General features: G+C 38.9%; 2 protein-coding genes across 27 annotated transcripts in view; one reads left to right on the top strand and one right to left on the bottom strand.

Annotated features, from left to right (window-relative positions):
• PPP1R9A (protein phosphatase 1 regulatory subunit 9A) overlaps nucleotides 1–24,703 on the bottom strand; it is a 345,069-nt gene that overhangs the window by 59,748 nt on the left and 260,618 nt on the right. For all 25 annotated transcript variants that reach the window (XM_060414484.1, XM_060414485.1, XM_060414467.1 and 22 more), the window contains one exon: nucleotides 13,080–13,235. In XM_060414484.1, the coding sequence (XP_060270467.1) occupies nucleotides 13,080–13,235 (156 nt within the window). The remainder of the gene's footprint in view (nucleotides 1–13,079; nucleotides 13,236–24,703) is intronic.
• Nucleotides 2,712–24,703, top strand: part of LOC132659663 (uncharacterized) — a 60,882-nt gene continuing 38,890 nt past the window's right edge. Inside the window, exons 1-3 of one of the 2 annotated variants that reach the window (XM_060414487.1) lie at nucleotides 2,732–3,032; nucleotides 14,682–14,820; nucleotides 20,302–20,570. The gene's annotated coding sequence lies outside the window, so the exon portion shown is untranslated. Of the gene's footprint in view, nucleotides 3,033–14,681; nucleotides 14,821–20,301; nucleotides 20,571–24,703 lie in introns of both variants that reach the window. The other variant, XM_060414488.1, reaches the window with a different exon arrangement.

Raw genomic sequence — 24,703 nt, 5'->3', positions numbered from 1 at the left:
AAGATGTGTAATTTCTTTGTTACATTGCAGGTAAAAGTACAGATCTAGATGTCTGTCCTTTAAGTCATTTACTCATATTGAGGGCATGGACCCTCCAAAGCTTCAGCTACGGTTGATTCTCCCTAGAGCCACCATTTAGATTTGTTTTGCTTCCCCCTTCCCCCCTTTGCTTTCTTTGTAAAGGAAGAAAAACGAAGGAAACAATCATTCTTTAAGGAATAAAAAAAAAATTATGGAAAACAATTTTTAGGTTGGAAATCACTTTTCTAAAATGCTTGGAGTCAGATGGTTTTTGGAATTCAGAGTTCTTCCAATTTCAGAAACTTAGTAAGATGCATTTCCCATAAATTGTTGACTGCCCACAGCAGGGTCTATGGAGGCGCTCTATAATCAAATACATGAATATCTTTGCCACCAAACATGTGAATATTGTGACTAAGTGAGGTACATAAAGACTGTAAATAGTAGCCTGTCAATTTTGGTCAGATTTACTACCGTCTGCCACAAAATTATTTTAAAATAATCTTTTCAGAGCATTTTGAATTTAGGATTGTACAGAGGGACTGTAATCTTCCCATATTACTGTAATCAAATAAGTCTAAGGTTTTCTTATCAGAAAGATAGCTAATGAAAAGACAGAAATGTGAACCTTTGGAGATCACACCACCTCATAAACCTCAGCCTTCTCTTTGGTTTGTAATCTTAATTTCCTTGGTTTTTGCCTGACCACTAGGGGCGTATGGGAAGGATGAAGAGGGAAAGAAGTTAGAATCCAGGGTTAGATGCTGATGAGTGAGAGCCCAGAAACGGAGAGTCCCAAATTCCTTATAAAATGCGCCCTCCGTGATGCTTGCAGGTCTCATTCGAGGTTTAAGTCTCTGTGGGCTACAAAGCTACATCTCTGCTCCTGCTCCTGTGGGGTGATTTGATTCTGCCCTGCTCACTCACTCTACTGTCCGGCTTTCGGGCGCAGCCGCTCTTGCGGTCTTGCCTACGCAGCGGTGGCCCCTTTCACCCTCACCATTCCTCACCAGGGGCTTCTGCACTCCGCAGTCTCGAGTGGGAAGTACTCTTAGTCAGCCAAGACTAAGAAAGGACGATTTGAAGGACTAAAATATGATTACTCCAAGTCGGCTTCTTAGTTAAAAGTCCTAAATGCTGTAAAATGTTGCACCTGAAATAAAACCAGCTCCTCTAGTTTTAGTTGAAGAGTAGCAAGAAATCAAGAGCAGATTTTATGATGAAGTGCCGTATTTTATTTTCTCAGCGGTTAACTCCCTGTAGGGTAACCAATTATATTGCAATACAACATGTTAGGACTTTGAATTTTCTTTGTTCAAATCACCATGTTCTGTAGCAAACTACAGCTCTGGGCCCCAGTTTCCAATATGAAAAATGAGAGGGCTGGATGGGAAGAACACCACAGCCTCTGCAAGTACTACAGGTGTGACGTTTTACAAAATGAAGACTCTGGAGCTGACTGTCATGGCTGCAGAGTGGAGAAACTCTTATCCGGTGCCAGCATTTTCATTCCTAGGAATGCATACACTGGATTAATCAAGTGACGTGTGGGACAAACCAAGGGGAAACTATGAAGCAGCCAGGCTGGTTTGCAGTTATCTTACCCCTCCCATCTCACCAAAACAGATGACAGAAGAGAACTGAACTCATAAAGCAGCAAGGCAAGAACACTGATCAAACCTCAGAGTGCTGCTCGGGACAGCCCAGTCCTTTAGCTATAGGAAAGCAGAATGAAGTCTGTGAATTCAGACGTGATTCAGAAGATGGACAAAAGTTTTAGTGCAAGGCTTCCCTAATACTCATACAGCCTAAAATGATGTTATTATTATGTAATTATTTTAATCCTGCATGCACCTTAACAGAATGTCTAGAAATCCACCACTATTAAAAGGAAAAGCATTAAAAATAAACTGAACTTTTTCATTTTATATAGGAAGAAACTGTGTTTCAGTAGCTTAAGTTGCAGAGCTGCTGCCATTGCTGCTGCTGCTAAGTCGCTTCAGTCGTGTCTGACTCTGCGACCCCACAGACGGCAGCCCACCAGGCTCCCCCGTCCCTGGGATTCTCCAGGCAAGAACACTGGAGTGGGTTGCCATTTCCTTCTCCAACGCATGAAAGTGAAAAGTGAAAGTGAAGTCACTCAGTCGTGTCCGACTCTTAGCCACCCAGTGGACTGCAGCCCACCAGGCTCCCCCGTCCCTGGGATTCTCCAGGCAAGAACACTGGAGTGGGTTGCCATTTCCTTCTCCAACGCATGAAAGTGAAAAGTGAAAGTGAAGTCACTCAGTCGTGTCCGACTCTTAGCCACCCCGTGGACTGCAGCCTACCAGGCTCCCCCGTCCCTGGGATTCTCCAGGCAAGAACACTGGAGTGGGTTGCCATTTCCTTCTCCAACGCATGAAAGTGAAAAGTGAAAGTGAAGTCATTCAGTCGTGTCCGACTCTTAGCCACCCCGTGGACTGCAGCCCACCAGGCTCCTCCGTCCATGGGATTTTCCAGGCGAGAGAACTGGAGTGGGGTGCCATAAGTATCAAAGCCAGGTTTTATAAATTCCAGTCCACAGTCCTTTCCACTAACCCCAAATTTCTTACATTTGTAGCATTCTTAACCTTTCGTTTGTTATCTCCTCCTTCCTCACTGCGAATGGATCCGTGAGGGAGGTAGGACAGGCACTGTGAACCTCACTGTTCAGACAGGGAAAGAGGCTCAGGGAAGTTACACAGGCTCTTCAAGTCCCCAGCAGAGGCAGGTGGTGGGGAGGAAATTATCGCAGGTCTGACTGCACCTTCTCCATCCCTCCCTTCTGCACCTCCTCTGAACCATCTTTGGGACACACTTTTCATTTGATCATTACGAAACCCTGAGGCGGTAGTGAAGAAATTATCCCAGGTCTGACCCCACCTACTCCGTTCCTCCCTTCCTCTGTACCTCATTGGAACCAGCTTTGGACACACTTTTCATCTGATCATCATGGAAATGCCAAGGCATATGTGATCACTGTCATCTCTCAGGTAAGAAAATAAGACTCCACCTGGAAACCATGGGTCACTTCTGGGGTCCGAGTATTCTCATCCTACATACAACATGGTGTTCAATCATTTGCTTTTAGTCACTGAACTTAGAAATTTCTCAGGCATTATTCAACCTGCATTTACTGAATGAGACTATGTGCCAGACACTGTGCTCGGCACTGAGGATACATGAGCGCTACACAGAATCTACCTTTGAAACACTTACGTCGAGGAGATTAATAAACACCATCTCCTGAAAGAAGTTTCCAGATGCGTGAGAAAAACTCAGCAACTCCAGATGACCTGCGGCTTTGGCCTCTGTGTCTTATCTCCACACTTGGACCCTTGCCTCCCAGACAAGTGGGCACGGTGGGGGGCTGGGATACCTCCGTTTCATGAGGAAGAGGAAACTGCTTTTCAGAGAGGTACAGTGACTTGACAGAAGCAGCACAGTGCATACAAAACTGAATTTTCTTTTTATTCTAAAGCAGTTCTCCTTCCATGTTTAATAGCCTTTCCAAAGTACAGGTATAAGGGTTTGCAGACAACAGCTTGCTGCAGGGAGCAGGCTCTACATAACTGCTTAATAGATACAGAACCTGAAATACCTTGTGGAACTGTTGGGCTTCAGAGAATATAGGTTTGGAGAGACGACTTGGGAAGAGAGGATATAAAGAAAAAGCAAAGGTTAAGGACTGCAGGTCAATGTCTATAAGGCCAATCTCTTTCATCTTTTCTGTCCTCTTGAACATCCATGCCATCGATATCCACCCCAGGATTACAGTACAAATAAACACATGCACTCTTACAAAGAACAGCAGCTCTCATGTACCATTCTGCAGGTGTACCTGCTGTGTTCATTTTCTGTTTATTTCTTTCAAAAAGATGAATACAGAACATGTACTCATATCACTGAATCAATATATCCAAATATAACTGCACAGGAAACAGAAACATTTTTATGCATAAACATTGTAAGACTGAACTTCTGCATTCTTATCTTGTACAGGCACGTAAATCATTTTTTCTCTAAAAAGGAAATATGTTATCTTTGCAGGAAATATTTTAAGAGCTCTCTAGTACTGGAGATTTTACATTCTCTGTTCTTATTTTGGTGGTGGTGGTGTGTGTGCTCAGCCCGACTCTTTGTGACCCCATGAACTGTAGCCCGCCAGGCTCCTCTGTCCACGGGATTCTTAGGCAAGAATACTGGAGTGGGTTGCCATTTTCTACCCCAGGGGATCCTCCCGACCTATGTCTCCCAAGTCTCCTGCATTAGCAGGCTGATTCTTTACAACTAAGCCACCTAGGAAGCTTGTTCTTATAACTGGTATTTGCATACAACTTTATGAAGCGGTTTCAGCATTGAAATCAGAATTTTTACAATTATATCTGTGATCATGTGATTGCAGTCTGTCTTACCCATGACAGCATAAGTTCTGCAAAAGAAGAAATCAGGGCTGCTCTTGCCTGTATTTTGGTGCCATTAAAATTAAGCTATGCTATATTTCTTCACAATTTCTGCTCAAAGGTTTATAAATGGTACCTATCTTTACACTAACCAAAGTGTTCTTCTCATGGAATAGACTATGCAAAACTAGCTGAAACCAGCTGACTGAATGCTGTCATAACCTAATTTGAATGGCGACACTAACTGCAGTATATGCAGCATAGAGTGACACAGTCTACCAAGGCACTCTCTAAGTGACTCATAAACCGGTTATTCATGGTGATGGTGCTGGATGTAGGTGACAGCCTATAATTACAGCTCCTTTTAAAATAAATATCTGTTTATTGTTAAGTACATAACAATTTTCTACCTTCTTGACATATTAATGGACAGTTCCATAAAGGTAACTTTATTATCTAATGCATTAATAACTTTTTCTAAATTACTTTTTATAGCTTTTCTATGACTTAAGTAGGCAAAATAACATATTTTTTAGACTCCATTTTTTTCCCTCCAGATAAATGCAGAACTGTTTTTCCTGGGAGCTAATACTAATGACTCTCAAGAAGGAATGGTGTTGGGAAGTGCTGACAGTCCACTGACCAGGCACCTGGCCAGCAGTTTCTGATTCAGCCTCTTCCTACTTTCCACTACATTTCCAGTGAAATCATATTAGAAAAGAAAAATCCACAACCAAACTGATACTGAAACTAAAAACAACTGTTACTAGAATGTGAGTCATGAAGCTGAATTAAGAAAAATCTATCCAAGCTTCACTATCTTTACTCCAAAGACAGCGAGGTACCTTGTGCCTCTCTCACTTAACAGCGTGAGACACCAAGTTAATCAATGAGGAAGAAGGCAAACTCTACTGTCTCTCCTGGAGCGTCTTCACACCAGGCTCTCTCACTCTCCGCCTCCTGTGTTCATTCAGAAAGCAACTGCTACATGAGAAAAAGAATTCAGGAAGGTGGCTGACGGTGGCACGTTGCGTACTTAGAGCTCCAGACTCCAAAGTGCAGCAATATAGACAGGGGCAGTCCCAGTAAGTGCTTTGAGAGCAAGGAATAATTTTTCTTTCTTGAACTTATAGCGAGTGCAAGGAGAGATCTGGACATCGCACATTAGAACAGAGAACTGCTTCAGAGGGGAGGCTGCCAGAAAGCAGCGGCCAGGCTGGAAACTAGGCACAGAGACACGTCCTCCTGACGGAGGTCCAGAAACGGGATTTGTGGTTTCAAAAAGGGAAAAATTCCTCATTAACATTGGCAAAAACAGAGAAGAAAAGACAGGCAAAAAGGTAATACTAAAGACAGTGTTCCTAAAGAAGCAGAAACTGAAAAAAATTTAAAACCTAAAGAAAATATTCACAGGCCAAAATGAAAACCTAAACACAAACACACAACAGGAAAACAGATTAGGAAAAAATGAAAGGAGACCTACTTTAAGAAACTGTGATAAACAATTTAAAGTACAAAGTCAAAGCGATGCAAGTATCCAAATGGCTGTGGTCATTAGACTTTTCTCTTACAGTATGCAGTGCTAGATCAAAAAAATTAGCTTGCGCAACAACAACTTTAGGGGAAAAGGTGGTGAATTAAAATGGTAAAACCAGCTAAGCATTATTCTTGTGCTGATATTAGAGGGGAGGAGAGGTACATGAATGCATGCGAAGGCGTGTAACTGTTAAGCAGCTGATGAAAAAGTGATATGTCTAACAGCAAGCAGGTAAAGAGATAAAAACAAAACAAAAAGCAGCATGGAAATTATGAAATAAGGCGGTAGATGTACGTTCTAATATTAAAATAATTAAATTTAAATGGGATAAACTGACCAACTAACTGATAGAGACTCCTAGAGTAGTACAACAGGAAGATTTAGGAATATGTTGACTAAAGGAAATACAGTTGTGAAAAGGAAACAGAATGGTTGAAAATAAAGAGATGGAAGAAATAGACACTCTGCAGCAAATATGAACCCAAAGAAAGGCAGTGCTGAATTTTTACAAACAAAACAGAATTTGTAGTAAAATGTGTCATTAGAAAACAAGATGTTACAATAAATTGAAAAATTATAATAATCCTGAACATATATGTTCAGTTCAGTTCAGTCACTCTCAGATGTGTCCGACTCTTTGCGACCCCATGAATCGCAGCACACCAGGCCTCCCTGTCCATCACTAATACCCGGAGTTCACTCAAACTCATGTCCATCGAGTCTGTGATGCCATCCAGCCATCTCATCCTCTGTCGTCCCCTTTCCTCCTGCCCCCAATCCCTCCCAGCATCAGAGTCTTTTCCAATGAGTCAACTCTTCACATGAGGTGGCCAAAGTACTGGAGTTTCAGCTTTAGCATCATTCCTTCCAAAGAACACCCAGGGCTGATCTCCTTTAGGATGGACTGGTTGGATCTCCTTGCAGTCCAAGGGACTCTCAAGAGTTTTCTCCAACACCACAGTTCAAAAGCATCAATTCTTTGGCACTCAGTTTTCTTCACAGTCCAACTCTCACATCCATACATGACCACAGGAAAAACCATAGCCTTGACTAGACAGACCTTAGTTGGCAAAGTAATGTCTTTGTTTTTCAATATGCTGTCTAGGTTGCTCATAACTTTCCTTCCAAGGAGTAAGCATCTTTTAATTTCATGGCTGCAATCACCATCTGCAGTGGTTTTGGAGCCCCAGAAAATAAAGTCTGCCACTGTTTCCACTGTTTCCCCATCTATTTCCCATGAAGTGATGGGACCAGATGCCATGATCTTCGTTTTCTGAATGCTGAGCTTTAAGCCAGCTTTTTCACTCTCCTCTTTCACTTTCCTCAAGAGGCTTTTTAGTTTCTCACTTTTTGCCATAAGGGTGGTGTCATCTGCATATCTGAGGTTATTGATATTTCTCCCGGCAATCTTAATTCCAGCTTGTGTTTCTTCCAGCCCAGTGTTTCTCATGATGTACTCTGCATATAAGTTAAATAAGCAGGGTGACAATATACAGCCTTGACGTACTCCTTTTCCTAGTTGGAACCAGTCTGTTGTTCCATGTCCAGTTCTAACTGTTGCTTCCTGACCTGCATACAGATTTCTCAAGAGGCAGGTCAGGTGGTCTGGTATTCTCATCTCTTTCAGAATTTTCCACAGTTTATTGTGATCCACACAGTCAAAGGCTTTGGCGTAGTCAATAAAGCAGAAATCGAAGTTTTTCTGGAACTCTCTTGCTTTTTTCATGGTCCAGTGGATGTTGGCAATTTGACTTCTGGTTCCTCTGCCTTTTCTGAAACCAGAGTGAACATCTGGAAGTTCATGGTTCATGGATTGCTAAAGCCTGGCTTGGAGAATTTTGAGCATTACTTTACTAGCGTGTGAGAAGAGTCCAATTGTGCGGTAGTTTGAGCATTCTTTGGCATTGCCTTTAAATATATAAAACTGCAACTGCTATAATTATAGGAAGAAAGAAACTGTTGCTGATGATTTTAACTTATACTTTTCAGAATTGGGACATCAAACCACAAAATCTAAGCCATGCTACAGAGAAGACATTTGTATGTTTGTATTATTAATCTTATCGATATAAATTTAATGCTTATATAAATTTCATATCAAAGTACAGAATATGTGTGATGTTTACATACATAAGGAATATTTAAATACAACTATTTATGAATTAAGCTGCAAAAGAAGTCTTGAAAATTCAAAATAGCTACTATACAGAATATGTTTTCTGAAGTGCCATAAAATTAGAACTCAATAACAAAATGATAGCAAAATAAAGCAGATAGGTGTGGAAAGTAGAATATACCAGTAAATAATTCTTGTGTTAAAGAGAAAAGTTGCATATAGCTAAACCAATATTCAGGAAAAAAATTATAGCTTTAAATAGACATCAAAATATAAGGGTTATCAGAAAAATAAATGTATTGAATGCAACTGATAAGTACCAAAAAATAAAACAGGAGAAAAAATAAAGATATTGGTAGGAAAAAAAAATATTTTTAAATTTAAAAATAAAAAATGGAAATGTAAAGCTAACTTGACAGATAAATTCTAGAAAAAAACTAAGAAAAAATTGAGCATGTTCAAAGCAAAAAAAAAAAAAAAGAAAAAGGTAGCTAGTTATAGCTACTAAAGATTTCACTATTTTAAAGCCATATTATAAAAATATAAGTAAATAGATATGAATACCTAGAGGAAATATATGAATTTCTTGAGAAATACAAAATACCAAAGTTGGCCCAAGAAAAACTTGAAAAGGGTAATAGCTATTATAAAATGTATTCTAAAAATCTTCCTCCACAAATGCACATATGGTTTTACAGCTGAGTAATAACAAACTTTCAGGGAACACAAATTTTGATCTTATGAAAGTCATTAAGTCTCTTTTATAAAAGTCATTTCTGAAAATAGAAAAATAAAGAAGACTTCTTTACTTATATTGGAGCTAACCTTTGTGGCAGCTTTTGATTAATCCACTCTGGTTAAGACTTTCTATTACTTATAGGTGACACTTACATAATAGACGGAACTATAAAATTTGAGGGAGGATCAGAAAGAGACTTTAACTAAACAGATATGTTCCATGAACTTGGATTAAAAGAGTCAATGTGATAAAAATGCCAGTTTTTTGCAAGTTAATTTACTAGTTTAACGAAATTACAATAAAAAATGCAGAGAACTTTCTTCAAGGGAGTTAAAATGACTCAAATGTTTTCTTGAACAACTTGAAAAGCAAAGGAATTTTTGAAGAGAAGAGTTAGGTGGATCTGATTTATTTCATTAATGTTTTATATATGTTCTAACATTACTGCACCAAAGGTTAATGAGAAAATGAAACAGAATATGAAGGTCAAAGGCAGTCCAGAGTGTAAAGACAAATACTGCAGATAATAATGCTGGCCTTCCAACCAGAAGGAAATGGTTAACTGAGCATTTAATAAATGTGCTAGCCCCCTTGTCAACTATTTGGGAAATTAAATAGCTGTCTTGTATTATACAACAAATTCTAGTATATGTTTGATACCATTCATTCACCAAATATTTAACCACTAAGTATATCCCAAGAACTATGGATAAAATATTCAACAGAAAATAGAGGAGGTTAGCGTTCAGTTGCAAGATATATAATAGGCTAAAAATAGGAATGATTGCGAGAATGTTAGTATAATCACTTTGCCCAAACAATATAATGTATACTTTTGGTTGAAATAATATAATTAAGAGAACTCTTTCTGTAATATGAGACTTTTTTTAGACTCCAACACAAAATGACTCTCCACCTCCATCCCAGATTCTGTGCATAATTTTGGGAATGTTATGTTAATCACATAAAGAAGTTTAAAACTGTGGCGGTGGCAGTGTACAGGACACAAATCCTGTGCCAGAGGGCCAGGCAGCTGATACTCTGTGGTAAACCCCTGAATAAATGAATATATTCATATGTTAAATACAAAACAAAAGAGAATAAAAGGATTTTAAGTGAAATGACACAGTATTTGCCTGTTTTAGAGGTGGTGACAAACGTTAAATTCTTAAAAGCCAAAATTAAAAATGCAGATTTGGTTACTCAAGCGAAAACTAAATCAGCCATGTTACAAAGAATGGTTCCAGATCACAGAGCAGTCTATACCAATGTTAGCAATCATTTTCTGTTAAAGTGCAAATAGCACTTTAGGATTTAGAGGTTATATGGTTTCCGTGCAATTAGTTAGCTTTACTGCTGTAGAATGACAACAGCCACAAACAAATAGACAATAATAAATAACAATATATAAAGGAATGTCTATGGCTGTGTTTGAGTAAAACTTTATTTATAAAAAAAAGCAGTGGATCAGATTTGGCCAATGGGCCATAGTTTGCTGACCCCCAGTCTAGATCATGTAGTTATCTGCACTATGGAGTCCATTTCAAACAATATTTATGGAGTATTGAGTACTTGGCTCAATTCAGAAAATGGAGGCTATAACCTTTATTTACTATTTCTGCTTTTTAAGCTCTTTAACTTCCATTAAAAAAACAACAACAACATGTATTCTAATTCCAGCTCAATTATCTTGCAAAGAGCAGGGATCATACTCACCTGGCAACATGTAAGTTACACAATAGACTTTTCCAGGGAACACAACCTTGTTCTCACTGCCTCAAAGTCAGATTGAGAGTCACAATATTCAAGGAAGACTTTTTAAAGAACAGACAGTTCATCTGCTCTCCAGATAATATGTAACTTTAGGCCACATCAGAGCTGAGGAGAAACAGATTATACCACTTCCACTTGGCCACCGCTCTGCATTGTTCTTTGAAGATATCAGTTAATCTAGAAAGCCTTGATAAGAAATGGTCCTAAGATAGGCATTGCTATTCTACTGTAAGAGAATTCTGCTCATCATATAATAGTGTACTTCATTGTCACCAAGATGTTTGCATCTGATTTAGAACTAGGAATAGTCATACATCGTCTGGAAAACCCATGTATTCTGCTTGACTGACTCTGTGAACTATATTAATGGAAATGGTTCAATCTGACTAATAATAACAGGTGGAAGAGAAATGGGCATTCCAAACACATTCATTGGAAGACATAACAAATTTCTATACTACCAAGAAAAAAACCATGCTGGTGGCAACTCGGTACTAAGTACAAGTCCCTCAAATACTCATACTCTGTAATCTAATAATTTCACTGTAAGAAATTATCCTAAGGAAAATATAATATTTATTATAATTTTTAATAATTTTAAAAGAACTGGAAACAGAGGAACTGTTCCAAACCAAGGGGTGAAGTAAATCATATAAGATCCATAAGATAAACAGTAAATAAGTATCATTTTTGGAAAAATATCTGATGACATGGGAAGATCCTAAAAATACAGTTTTTAGTATCAAGAGCAGGAGTTTAACATAGCATATATCCTATAATATCAAATACCACAATATTGGGATCATGAATAATTTTTTGCATATTTATACAAATCTGTACTTTCCAAAATCCTATAATGAACATAAGTTGTTTTTTTTTTTAAATAAAAACTTATATTTGAAAAGTACATTCACTTTGATACTGGCCTCACAAATTTGTCACGAGGAGTTAAAAAGGTAAGTCAATATAGTAGGTGTCTTAGGTATAACATGAGAACATATAAACTTCTCTGTTGGGCTTCCCTGGTCGTCCAGTGGTTCAGAATCTGCCTTGCAATGCAGAGGAGGCCTGTTCCATCCCTGGTCCCAGAAGATCCCACGTGCCGTGGAGCAACTAAGCCCAAGAGCAGCAACTATTGAGCCCAGGCACCCTAAAGCCCTGCTCTGCAACGAGAGAAGCCATTGCAATGAGCAGCTCACGCGTCCTCATGAGCGAGTAGCCCCCCTTGCCAGAACTAGAGAAAGCCTGCGTGCAGTAACGAAGACCCAGCACAGCCATAAATAAATAATTTTTTTTAAGTCCCTGTTTCTAACACATCAAAATTAGATATTAGAAATCTGTAATTATCAACCTTGTTTTTCTTGAATAGGAAAATATGCTCTCCAAGTGGGGTCAAGTCCCCAAGAGACTTGTAACCACAGAACAGTGGTTTTCAAGCCTCAGTGCTTCAGAGTTATTTATTGCAGGGAGGTTGTAAATAATGACATATTTGTTTTCAACAATGGAGGAAGTTCCACACAACAACAGAGAGTGAAATGCCTGGGGACACATTCATCACTGTTTATGTTTTACATGCTGAGGTTCTGAGAAGTTAATCTGGAAGAAGAGTTTTGTGGTTATCTACATTCCCTTCACTCCCTGGGGACCCTGGCCCATTTCTGACAGCTCCTGCCTCAGGCCTGAATTGCCCAGGCTATCCTACCTGGATTAGGCTGATGGGTGGCATCAGCCAGAGGAGAAGAGGGTCTTGGTATATTTCACCCTCACTCCGAAGTTATAGTTTTTAGCAGTGGCTGCATCTTACAAAGCTGCAGATGGGGAATGGCCCGCCTTCAAAAGTAGGTTATCTCTTTCCCTCTTCACCTATTAAGTCAGAAGATGGCATCAGCTTCTGCTGCTGCTGGTCCCTGCGCGCTGTGATATCACTTGGTAGTTCTGTTAACTCATTCAACCATATTCTAAGATAAAATCAAAAGTTTTTTAAAAAGTGGGTTTTTTTCCTTGAACTTTTTCAAGAAATTGAACTTTCTTCAATTAAGCCACTTGGGAATACCATCTAATCCCTGCTGGAATCTTGTCTAGTTTAGGAAAAAAAAAACAAAACTCTTTTTAGCAATCACTGCCTTTGAGGAAACCAGGTCCCGAAACTTTCATAAAGCTTTAAACGTACAACCTGAACTTATCACCAAAAAATGCAAATTAAAGCTGTAGCTTGAAATTATGGAACAGACAAGTTAGAAACTGTCACCATGACAAATAATGATTGTATTAATTTAATGCATTTAAATTAATGACTGTATAATGAGATCTACTTAACTTTTGCCTTGAAATTCAATGAGATTCTGGACAATCTGTAACTGAAAGGCATTCTTTTGAAAACTGATTATTCTTAATATATTTTTCTAACCAAAGTATATACTTAATAATGAAATGGACACGTAGAGAAAAATATTTTGCAGATCAGCAACTTACCTCTTTGAACTTGTGACTGAGCTTGCTTGTATCCAGGTCTGAGGGGGAAAACACGTCCTCGTTCTCAGGCAGCTCAAAGACCTCAATGGCCATGTCGCCTCCAGGAAGAACAGGCCCTACTTCGTCCTCCTCTTCATCTGTGGCATATTCTCCTGTCTAAAAGGAAGGGAACTTCAGAAATCCAGCTGTTATTACTCATGTGGAGGTGGGCTATTTTTAAAATATTTTATAAAGGAGAAATAAAATACGTCACCAAGTGGTAAAAGTATAAGTAGGCTTTTGAGTCAAGCATGCCTCATGCAGCTACGGTTACAAATGTTAGTTCAAAGATCCAAAGTGACAGGTCTGTGACGTATGTAAGTGCATTTCTAAAAATCTAACAGCATCAGCAGTATCTTTAGTGAAGCAACAAACTATTTTAAATATAAGTATTTGATGGTTTTACTAAAGAAAATTACATTGCTAAAAGAAATAAATAATTCCTTTAAATTCCTACTACCTGTAATGCGTTAAGTCACCCAATATTGACAGCAGAGAAGAAGAAAGCGTAGGTCAAAAGACTCAGAGCTGGAAGGGACCTTATTTAAGCCTTACCAAAAAATGTCTGGTAGATTCATTCTCCTAAGCTTTAGAGTTCAATCAACTCTGCTTCATTTGCTTGTTTAACTAACATGGTGGTTAACTAGTGACCTAAAGAGTAAACCAAAAGTTTCTAACTTACAGCCCACATGGATACATTGCTTTGCCTGTTTAGTACTACTTTGATAAATGTGAGCATTTTAAGAACATTTAAAAAAAAAAAAAAGTCACCTAAGATTCTAGTTTCCAGTTTTTCTTTTTTTTTTTTTTTGATAGAACCAAAGATCTGACAATATAGGCACATTATGCCATGAGAACCACTGGTCAGAGTCAGCAGTGGTTGTTCGTTTACAGGGGCCACACACTCTCTAATACACCACATGTTCCATAATTCATTATACCAAGCTGTTGGCATCACTGCTTCACGATACCCCTGGGCCCCTGTAGGTATCTGAGTCCATGAGCCCTGGAATATACATTCTTCCTCACCACTAAGTTCCTTAACATGATTAGAAAGTGGCTCCTTTCCTGGCAGCACCAGGTTAATTGTTTGAGATCTATACCTTCTGATTTAATTTGAAGATAAATCACTGATTCACAGGCTTGAAAAACAAAGTTTCTTTAATTCACCCCTGTTCCTTCAGGTAGTGTTACATTTAATACATAAAGCAGATAAGAATTCATATTGCCTTTAAAACATTTCATAGTGTACTGAGTGATCTATTTCTTTGATTAAAGAAGCTTCGTATCCTATTGCTATTTTATCTTTTGGTTCTATACTAAATTGTTCTTGCTAAACCTGAAACCGTATTTACTTGACTCTTTGCAAATGAAGGAAATCCAGTCATTAACTTCAGTGTAATAATTCCTAATTTCTGAAAGATCATTATTATTGCCATTCTGAAGTCTCTCTTTCAAAGTAAAATAACTGCAATTTCCTCCTAGCTCTCATTCTCTGTAATTGTCTTTCTGCCTGTACACTGACATCTCTCCAGGTTCTCAAATTTCTCTCTTAAATTGCAGTGTCCAGACATACACACAATTCCTGGAGGCCACTGAGCATGATGAACAACAAGGATGACGCAGCATACTCAGACTCTGCTTCCACACACAGAGACTGTTATCGTGAAGACTTTGACTTTGGTGGCATTTGTGTATGCAAGTAAGCTCAGGATATTTCGTACAGAGCAGTGGCTTTCCACACTGGGTTACACATTAGAACCCCCTGTTTCCCCTACAAAAAAAAAAATCAGAGACGCCTTGACTGAAAGGGAAAGCAGGGGCTGGCCTCCATGTTGAAACTGTATATAGTTTATCAGCACTGGGAATCCTAGGAGTCTTTAGAAACCAGTCTGAAATGATCTGAATTGTAAACATCATTCTAAGTGTCAATGGCACTGGGAGGGAAGGTAGCTGAACAGTTGGGGGCTGGTTGTTCCCAGAGAGCTTCCACTTGTGGTATGATTAGTTCCTACAAACCTTAAAAGGACTCTAATTCCAGACCTGTTTTGTGTGTGTGTGTATGCGCGCGTGTGTGTGTGTGTGTGTGTGTGTGATTCTGTACATTAATTCATCTTCTGTTTATACATATTTTTAGAACTAATAGGTACTTGATGAATCCCAGTGATGTTAATGAACAGAAATGTAGCAAGACTGGCAAGTACATGATCTCAAGATACCTTGCTGAAAGTTCTGATTTAGAGACATAAAACTCTGCACTTATTCTTAACCCTGTAGTTACAACTATGAGCAATTATAAAGGCCTAAGCTAGGTATATAAAATTCACTTCTATATCACATCAATTTGTTAAACATCATGAATAACTCGATAAAATCTGAAGTTAAATTTAAGGTCTGATGATGGCACAGCACTTTTTAAACCTAAGAGTTGAATGATTTGATTTTCCTTTAAGAGCTTGAGGAAACAGCAACCCACTCCAGTACTCTTGCCTAGAAAATCCCATGGACAGAGGAGCTTGGTGCAGGCTACCATCCATGGGGTTGCAAAGAGTCGGGCATGACTGAGCGACTTCACTTCACTTCACCATGTCTAAGGGAATGAACATAAACATGTGCCTAGGAAGAGACCTAACCTATAATAGGATCTTGAAAAATATTTTTTAAAAAATGAATCCAAGAATGCCAATTGCATTTACTTGGTAATATCTATAACCTGCTAGGAAGTTTTCAATCGTATCAAGAAAATACCCTGTAAAGTCATTTGATGAGAAGGCAGCATTAGATCACATTAATTTTTTAACTCTCCTTTTAGTGAACAGGATTAGGGTGTCTACAATATATGCAATTCTCACCTCTAAGTACAATTCTGGCTTTGTTATCCATTTCAGTCATCAAAATTATTTTCATAAATGTAAGTCACTAAGAAGTGTTTTGATTTTTTTTTTTTTTTACTTTGCTGGTCTCCTTCTTAATACCCAAACTGCCTGCAATTCTGTTAAAATTTGTTATCTTTCATTTCATTTTTCCATTTACTAGTGTTTTCTCTAATTAATCTCAAGCATCCTGAGGACAAGATGTGCACTTTACTGTCTTTATTATACTATTATTTATCGGAAACTCTAGATATAGTGTTTTAAAACATGTTGCCGTTCTCTCTCGTTATTTATCACTCCCATCCTAAACAGGCTTTAGAATAAAGTGTGGGTTTACTACAGAACCCCATAAACACCTGGAAGTTTAAAAGTTACATATTCTTCTAATTCTTTTATCTTGTTGGAAAATGGAAATTACTTTTCTGGTTAGTCAGCAAATAACATAAATTACATGGACTGATACACAATTTCATAAATCTCAAAATTAAATTGGATTGAATTTGACATTTACAGAGGAAAGTGGACAATGTTGTACCCCCCAAAACTGCTACAACAAAGTGTTTCCATTGTTATCCTGTTCTTTCTTCTCTTTATCTCTTTATTTTGAAAATACTCAACATCTTTTAAGTAAACAGAAACTCTTAAAAGTTTTTTGTCCCAACTTGCAAATCCACTTTCAATGAGGCAAGAATAGTTCTTGCCATTTCATCATCTTATCTACCTTCTTGACTAACATCTGATACTTTTAAATAGCCTCCCAAAAGGGTAAAAAAAAGAATAGTGACTTTTTTTATAACTTACTATATGCCCAACACTGTACATTCTTTAAAAACTGTCTGATATTACTATACCATGTTAACTTGAGGAAACTGAGGCTCAGAAACTTTCCTCAAGGTCAATTAGTTATGTTCCTGAGGCTACACATTTAACATAGCCCATGGCCCAAGCTCTTTCCTCTATGCTATGCAGTTTGCCGTCTACAGAACTAAAGCTTTGTAGAAAAATTAATGGAAACACATTCCTTTCATTTCTCTCCAACCAAAAGCCCTGGTGCATAATCCTGTTGTGTTGAGATTCACTCTCTGCATCTTTGAACCTTATCATTCAGTTCACTTTGAAGACTTGTGCCTGCCTGTAGTGAGCTCCAAAGTTCTTGTCCTCTTCTTTTCTCTCATAGTATGCTCACCCTGGGAAAGAGCACAGAAGTCTCCTTCAAAAGGTTTGGCTCACAGGTATGCTGACTGATGTTTCATGTACTCCTTGTTATATAAACCAGAACCAGAGCATATACACCAAAGAATTAATGCACTGTCTTAAAATGGATGAATAAGATACTTGCAAGGCAAAATAAGTATGAAATTCCTCTAGATTTTTGTAGCTTTTCTCTTTTGCATTACCTTTTCAATCTAGTTTTATTGAGCTACCAGTCTTCTCTGAATCTCTACAAAGAATTTTATCTGCTTTCATAGACACAACTTCTGTTATACTCATATTCCATTGGAGGATTTAATATTTTATTAAGATTCATAATTACAATATTAAGTACAACTGACAGGATTCTGCCTCTTCTGGTGATTCTAGAGGGACCAGAAGCATGTAGACATATTAGAGCCTTGAATACTCAGGAGGGCTGTAGATCTCAGTATAGTTTTTACAAAGGAACAGACAGTATCTGTTATAGGAAAGACCAATTAAAGAAACTTGGTTTTGAAATTACTTGGGCCTGGCTTCAAGTCTCAGCTCTTGTTGGCAAATTACTTTTCAGATCTAAGTTTCACTTTCATATCCATAAAGTGAGGATAAAAATAGTTCCTTAGAGTAACAAGGTTTTCATGACATTTAGTTAGATGGTGCCTGCAGAATATTCAATACAAGGGCAGGCACATGGCAGATACTCAAAATAAGTGACCGCTGCTGCTGGTGATGGTACTTATACCACATTAGCAATAGGGTAAAGCTTCACCAAATCTTGTAACCAGACATTTGTTTGCTTTTGGTCTCACAAATATAATGTCCTAGAAACCCTGGCCACACAAATCTTTTAAAAGCAAACCATCGTTTTTGAAGTGAAACTTTTATACTTCCTTAACTTGCTCCTCTTCTTGTGTTCTCAGTTTTGGAGTAGGTACTAGCTTCTACCCAAGATCAAGCAAACTTCCAGGTCTCTATTCTCCTCACTTATTGACTCCCCTCCTTCCCTAATGGTCCAAATGAATATCCATCTACTTAGCACGTCCCATGAGGCTGCTGCCTTTAAGACTCTTCTTAATGACTCTTCTTTAAGACTCTTAATGCTTCTGTGATGTGCCGTACGTCACCCATAAAACTTGGCTGTTTTTTAATCTGCCTTCTCCCAACAATTTTTTTCAATGGCAAATTCTTTGAGAATGCCAGGTATAATCTATGCCTGTAATTCCAGTGTGGCTCGCACACTGCTTGGCATGTAGTAGGCACCGAATAAATGTTTGCTGAATAAATTAATAGTTTTAGCCCCATCTACACAGCACGGTAGAGCCTGATTTTCCTGTTGATTCTCAGCTTTCAAGTAAGAAATACGGTGAAAGCACAGCTGCAGCTGGGGCCTCAATGACCCTTCTGGGGATTTTCTCTTGTTGTTAGGTTCAGCCATTAGCAGTCATTTTTGCTGAGGCAATGTTTGTTCTGGTAAATTCAGGGAAACTAAATGGTGCTAATCATAAAAATAGCCTTAATTATGCAGTTTTTGTTGGAATTTGTTTACTGGAATTGAATTTGGTTATATATATTTTCAGACTCAGTTCTGTGGGAGGACAGAAGAGAGTTGCTTTTTCTCTGGAGGAGAAAGACCTCAAACTAACACTTTAATGTTTAAAATTCCTCAGTCTGCACCAACCATCCAGATGACTTTCAGCAAAAGCATCCCCGTCCCTGAAAAGGCATCTCTCTTTCCGTGTTCTGTCAGCTGACTTCTGTGTGTCCAGGCTTTGTAATGTTGGGCCATTTGGTCTCTTTTCATGTCACTGGGGATAATAACACCTTCCTCATAACGTTGTTGGGAGAATTTATAGTAGTGATATATCTGAAGTATTAATCACAGTGCCTGCTGCTGCTGCTGCTAAGTCGCTTCAGTTGTGTCTGACTCTGTGCGACCCCATAGATGGCAGCCCACCAGGCTCCCCCGTCCCTGGGATTCTCCAGGCAAGAACACTGGAGTGGGTTGCCATTTCCTTCTCCAATGCAAGAAAGTGAAAAGTGAAAGGGAAGTTGCTCGGTTGTGTCCGACTCTTTGCGACCCCATGGACTGCAGCCCACCAGGCTCCTCTGTCCATGGGATTTTCCAGGCAAGAGTACTGGAGTGGGGTGCCATTGCCTTCTCCAATCACAGTGCCTAGAATATGCTAAATGACTAGATGACTATGATAATCATCAGGACTGTGATTATTGTCTTCAGTTTCTCCAAGACAATGCCACAGAACAGTACAACAAAAAACAGCATGGCTTGGGAGCTGGAGAGACCAGGGAGGGCCCCATGAGAGAAAAAGCAATACCACTGTTGTATGATAGTGGACAAGTCATTTAGCTTGTGTCTTCTGTGATCTTTTCTTCTATAAAATGGTGTGAAAAATGCCAATCTCATAGGTATTGAGAGGATTCAAAGAAATAAAATATGTAAAACATCCAACATGATGTATGGCTCAAGACATATATTCATTTCTCTCATTTATCAAGTCATTCAAAATTTTATCTTTGTTTTCAGAATGTCTTCTGAAATTTTACTCTATTCTTACTGTCTAGTCACCAAATCAAGAAGCATCTAACATCTCTATCTCTATTACTGATAACGCCTCTTGTGTTCCCTGCCTTCAGATGCTCAGCTCCTGAAGGCAGGCAGATTATTAATAATCTGCTCGCAGATTATTCCTCCTAAAATTCTGACCAGATAGATTTAAGATTTGCCTGTACAATCTTCTGTAAGAACTCAAAGTCATCTTTAACCCTTCTTAAAATTTTCTAGTAATTGTGGTAGACCATTCAAAAACTAGAATTAGATTTTATAGAATTGTACAGCTTTCTTTAGCTCCCCCCCCCCTCCTTCCTTTTCAAAAGTATACTCCTCAAAAGCTCTTTACTACTATGGTAGGCAGGCTCTAAAATAAGCCCCATTGATCCATTCCTCATGGACTTCTATAACCTTTTCCCTTGAATGGGCACTGCATCTAGAGACTCACTTCTAACAAGCAGGATACAACAAAAGCGATGGGATGTCACTTCTAAGATTGGTTTAGAAAACCCTGTGACTGGCATCTCTTTTGTCCTCTTGCTCTTGAAAGCCAAGCCACAATGTTGTATGTGGTCCTACGGAGAGGCCCGTATCACAAGAAACTGCTGTTTGTGGCCAATAGCCAGCAAGGACATGAGGCCTGCCGAGTTGGAAGTGGATCTCCTGCATTCAGTCAACAGTTATGAGTGGCCTTGGAACAGACCTTCGCCAACTGAGCATGTGTGTGACTGCAGCTGTATCTACAACCTTACTTTTGGCTTTGTGAGACATCTTGAGTCAGAGGTATCCAGCTAAACAGACCTACAGATACTGTAATCTGTGAGTATTTCTTATTTTAAGTTGGTACGTTCTGGTAGTAATTTATTATACAATAGAAAGGGAGGATTCCCTGGTGGCTCAGACGGTAAAAAATCTGCCTGCAATGTGGGAGACCTGGGTTCAGTCCCTGGCTTGGGAAGATCCTCTGGAGGAGGGCATGGCAACCCACTCTAGTATTCTTGCCTGGAGAATCCCATAGACAGAGAAGCCTGGCGGGCTGCAGTCCATGGGGTTGCAAAGAGTCGGACACGACTAGTAACTCAGCCCAGCCCAGCCCAGCTGTAATAAATATAGGAAAACGGGGAAGTCTGGAATCAGGCTGGAATGAAAGCAGGGAAGGTTTTGAAGAGTACGTTAAAGCAGCCTAAACTGCCTTGAAAAGACTGTAGTGGCAGAAAGCTTAGCCACATTATCACCTTCTGAAGCAGGACATAGGAAATACTCCTACTGAACCAAATGAACTAGCCAAGTAGATTTCCAAACAAAGTGTTGAAGGCACTGTCTGCTTTCTTTCTGCTTCTTATAGTAAAATATGATGACTAGAGATCAACTCAGGGAACAGCTGAACAGAAAGGAATCAACAAAACTTAATGGTTCTCAGAGTCTTGATTCTAAGACTAAGAAATGGCTTCGAAACAAAGATCAAATCCAGGATTCTGTCATGGTCTAAAAATGGAGCAGGGGGTATGAATATAAAAATCTTTTGTGAAGAATTCTGAGCTTAGGAAATTCAAATTTTTTATCAAAGGCGATAAGCAAGTCTGTCACCTACCTTAAACGGAGACACTATCTCTATTTTCCAAGGCTGTTCACTATGTAAAATATCATTGAAAAAATATCTGAAACAAAGGCCATTAGTGCCTCTGCTCACAACACATGCAGAAAAGTCAGAGAGCCCTGGGGGAACTGTTTTCCAATAATACTCATCCTCATTTCTGCACCATCTGGGTATCTGATGAACCTTCCCATGAGTATGGCATTCCCTTGACGACATTAATACGTGTGGCCAAGAGTGGCCAGACAAAATCTATTCAGTCTTTCCCACAGCATATAATTAAAACTACTATTAAAAGAACTCCAAATAGCAGAATGAGACCAACTTGCAGTTCTGAGACTGACTATACTCCCCAGGCTTCCAGACCCTACTGGCTAAACAAATTCCATAAACCATCAAGGTCTACTTTAGAAATACAGGAGCTGTCTCCTTAAGATTCTTCAACTGAGATTTTCACTCGGTCTAAGGTACTAGTGGTATCAGTGTCTTTAGTGCCATACCACTATATCCTCAAATATAGCAGAAGATATCAATGATTTTACAGATGAGGAATGGGACCACAAGGGAGAAATCTACGGGTTAAGGCAATTCTATAATCCATAAAAACCCTGGCCAGTGAGCTGAGGTCAACCTGAATGCTTTCCAGGATAGAAGTGCTATCACTGATTCAGTTCAGTCACTCAGTCGTGTCCAGCTCTTTGTGACCCCATGGACTGTGGTACACCAGGCCACCCTATCCATCACCAGCTCCTGGAGTTTACTCACTCGTGTCCATTAAGTCAGTGATACCATCCAACCAGCTCATTCTCTGTCATCTCCTTCTGCTCTCACCTTCAATCTTTCCCAGCATCAGGGTCTTTTCAAATGTGTCAGTTCTTCACATCAGGTGGCCAAAGTATTAGAGTTTCAGCTCCAGCATTAGTCCTTCCAATGAATATTCACTACTTATTTCCTTTAAGATGGACAGGCTGGATCTTCTTGCAGTCCAAGGGACTCTCAAGAGTCTTCTAAAACACCACAGTTCAAAAGCATCAATTCTTCTGAGCTCAGCTTTCTTTATAGTCCAACTCTCACATCCACACATGACTACCGGAAAAACCACAGCTTTGACTAGATGTATCTTTGTTGGCAAAGTAATGTCTCTGCTTTTTAATATGCTGTCTAGGTTGGTCATAACTTTTCTTCCAAGGAGCAAGCGTCTTTTAATTTCATGGCTGCAGTCATCATCTGCAGTGGTTTTAGAGTCCAAGAAAATAAAGTCTGCCACTGTTTCTACTGTTTCCCCATCTATTTCCCAAGAAGTGATGGGACCAGATGCCATGATCTTTGTTTTCTGAATGTTGAGCTTCAAGCCAACTTTTTCACTCTCCTCTTTCACTTTCATCAAGAGGCTTTTTAGTTCCTCTTCACTTTCTGCCATAAGGGTGGTGTCATCTGCATATCTGAGGTTATTGATATTTCTCCCAGCAATCTTGTTTCCAGCTTGTGCTTCTTCCAGTCCAGCCTTTCTCATGATGTACTCTGCATGTAAGTTAAATAAGCAGGGTGACAATATACAGCCTTGACGTACTCCTTTCCCAATTTGGAACCAGTTGTTCCATGTCCAGTTCTAACTGTTGCTTCTTGACCTGCATACAGATTTCTCAGGAGGCAGGTCAGGTGGTCTGGTATTCTCATCTCTTGAAGAATTTTCCATAGTTCGTTGTGATCCACACAGTCAACGGCTTTGGCGTAGCTGATAAAGCAGAAGTAGATGTTATTCTGGAACTCTCTTGCTTTTTCAAAGATCCAACAGATGTTGGCAATTTGATCTCTGGTTCCTCTGCCTTTCCTAAATCCAGCTTGAACATCTGGAAGTTCACGGTTCATGTATTGTTGAAGCGTGGCTTGGAGAATTTTGAGCATTACTTTGCTACTGTGTGAGATGAGTGTAATTGTGCGGTAGTTTGAACATTCTTTGGCATTGCCTTTCTTTGGGACTGGAATGAAAACTGACCTTTTCCAGTCCTGTGGCCACTGCTGAGTTTTCCAAATTTGCTGGCATATTGAGTGCAGCACTTTCAGAGCATCATCTTTTAGGATTTGAAATACCTCAATTGGAATTCCATCACCTCCACTAGCTTTGTTTGTAGTGATGTTTCCTAAGGCCCACTTGACTTCGCATTCTAGAATGTCAGGCTCTAGGAGAGTGATCACACCATTATCTGGGTCATGAAGAGCTGTTTTGTATAGTTCTTCTGTGTATTCTTGACACCTTCTGCTTCTGTTAGGGCCATAGCTGTACAATGTCATGAACTTCCGTCCATAGTTCTTCAGGCACTCTATGAGATCTAATGCCTTGAATCTATTTGTCACTTCCACTGTATAATTATAAGGGACTTGAAGTTTAGAACAAACAGTAGTCAATGCCTCAGAAATCTTACAGCCCTGGAGAGAACTGTTCCCAATCATTATTATTATTATTATTGGGGTATAGTAGCTTTACAATGTTGTGTTAGTTTCAAAAAACTTCCTAGAAATTTAGCTAATTTTTGAAGTTTTTATAACATTATTCCGTTTACTCTGTTGAAGACTTTCCCACCATTACTCCTTTCATATACTCTGCAGGTAAACTGGTCTTTTTATTTCTTGATTTCACCCAATATTACCCCAGCTTCTTAGTTACAAAAAACATATAAACAATAACAACAAACAAATTCTTGCAAATAAAAGCTGAAACCACGAGTCTCAAACTCACGCTTTTACTTTTGTGTGTCCTTTGTTGTGATGATTCTTTTAGACTCTGGCCTTTTGACAGACTGCTTTGAAAATGATTTAAATTCTTTACCATACATATTTGTTTCCACAGCAAAATACTAAGCTTCTGGGGAGTATAAACTATATTTTTCCATGACTCAATATTTCTAATTCAATTCCTCTTTATAACTGATAGCTACTTACTAAGATATAAATGTCATTGTCTTTAAGTCTCTGATGAATATATTCTATATGAGGAGGGAACCAGTGATCCCTATTTTTCCCACTGATATCCAGAACTAAACAGTCAAGAGACCAAAGTAGACCTCTGTAATTCAAATGTCACACTGCAGTTTCAAACTGGCAGCCTTCCTTGAGTTTCATTTTACTTGCTAAGGAAACAATGAAGCACTTATTCTGTTGCCAGCAGAACTGTGGGAAGAGACTTAAGAGATTTGTATTTTCCTGAATCTTTAATCTGCAGAAGAGAACAACTACACTGACCAAGTGGCACACTATTATTATTTCAATAATTCTTTAATTGTACAACTAATTGAATCTTGGAAAATATGGTGTATTCATAAAAAATTGACTCATATGATTGCAAAAATGCTGATTATCA

This window comes from Ovis aries, chromosome 4 (genome assembly GCF_016772045.2).
Source record: "Ovis aries strain OAR_USU_Benz2616 breed Rambouillet chromosome 4, ARS-UI_Ramb_v3.0, whole genome shotgun sequence".
In the NCBI taxonomy this organism is placed as follows: Eukaryota; Metazoa; Chordata; class Mammalia; order Artiodactyla; family Bovidae; genus Ovis; species Ovis aries.
Note: the sequence above shows the minus strand (reverse complement) of the source record. Positions and strands in the feature narration are given on the sequence as shown.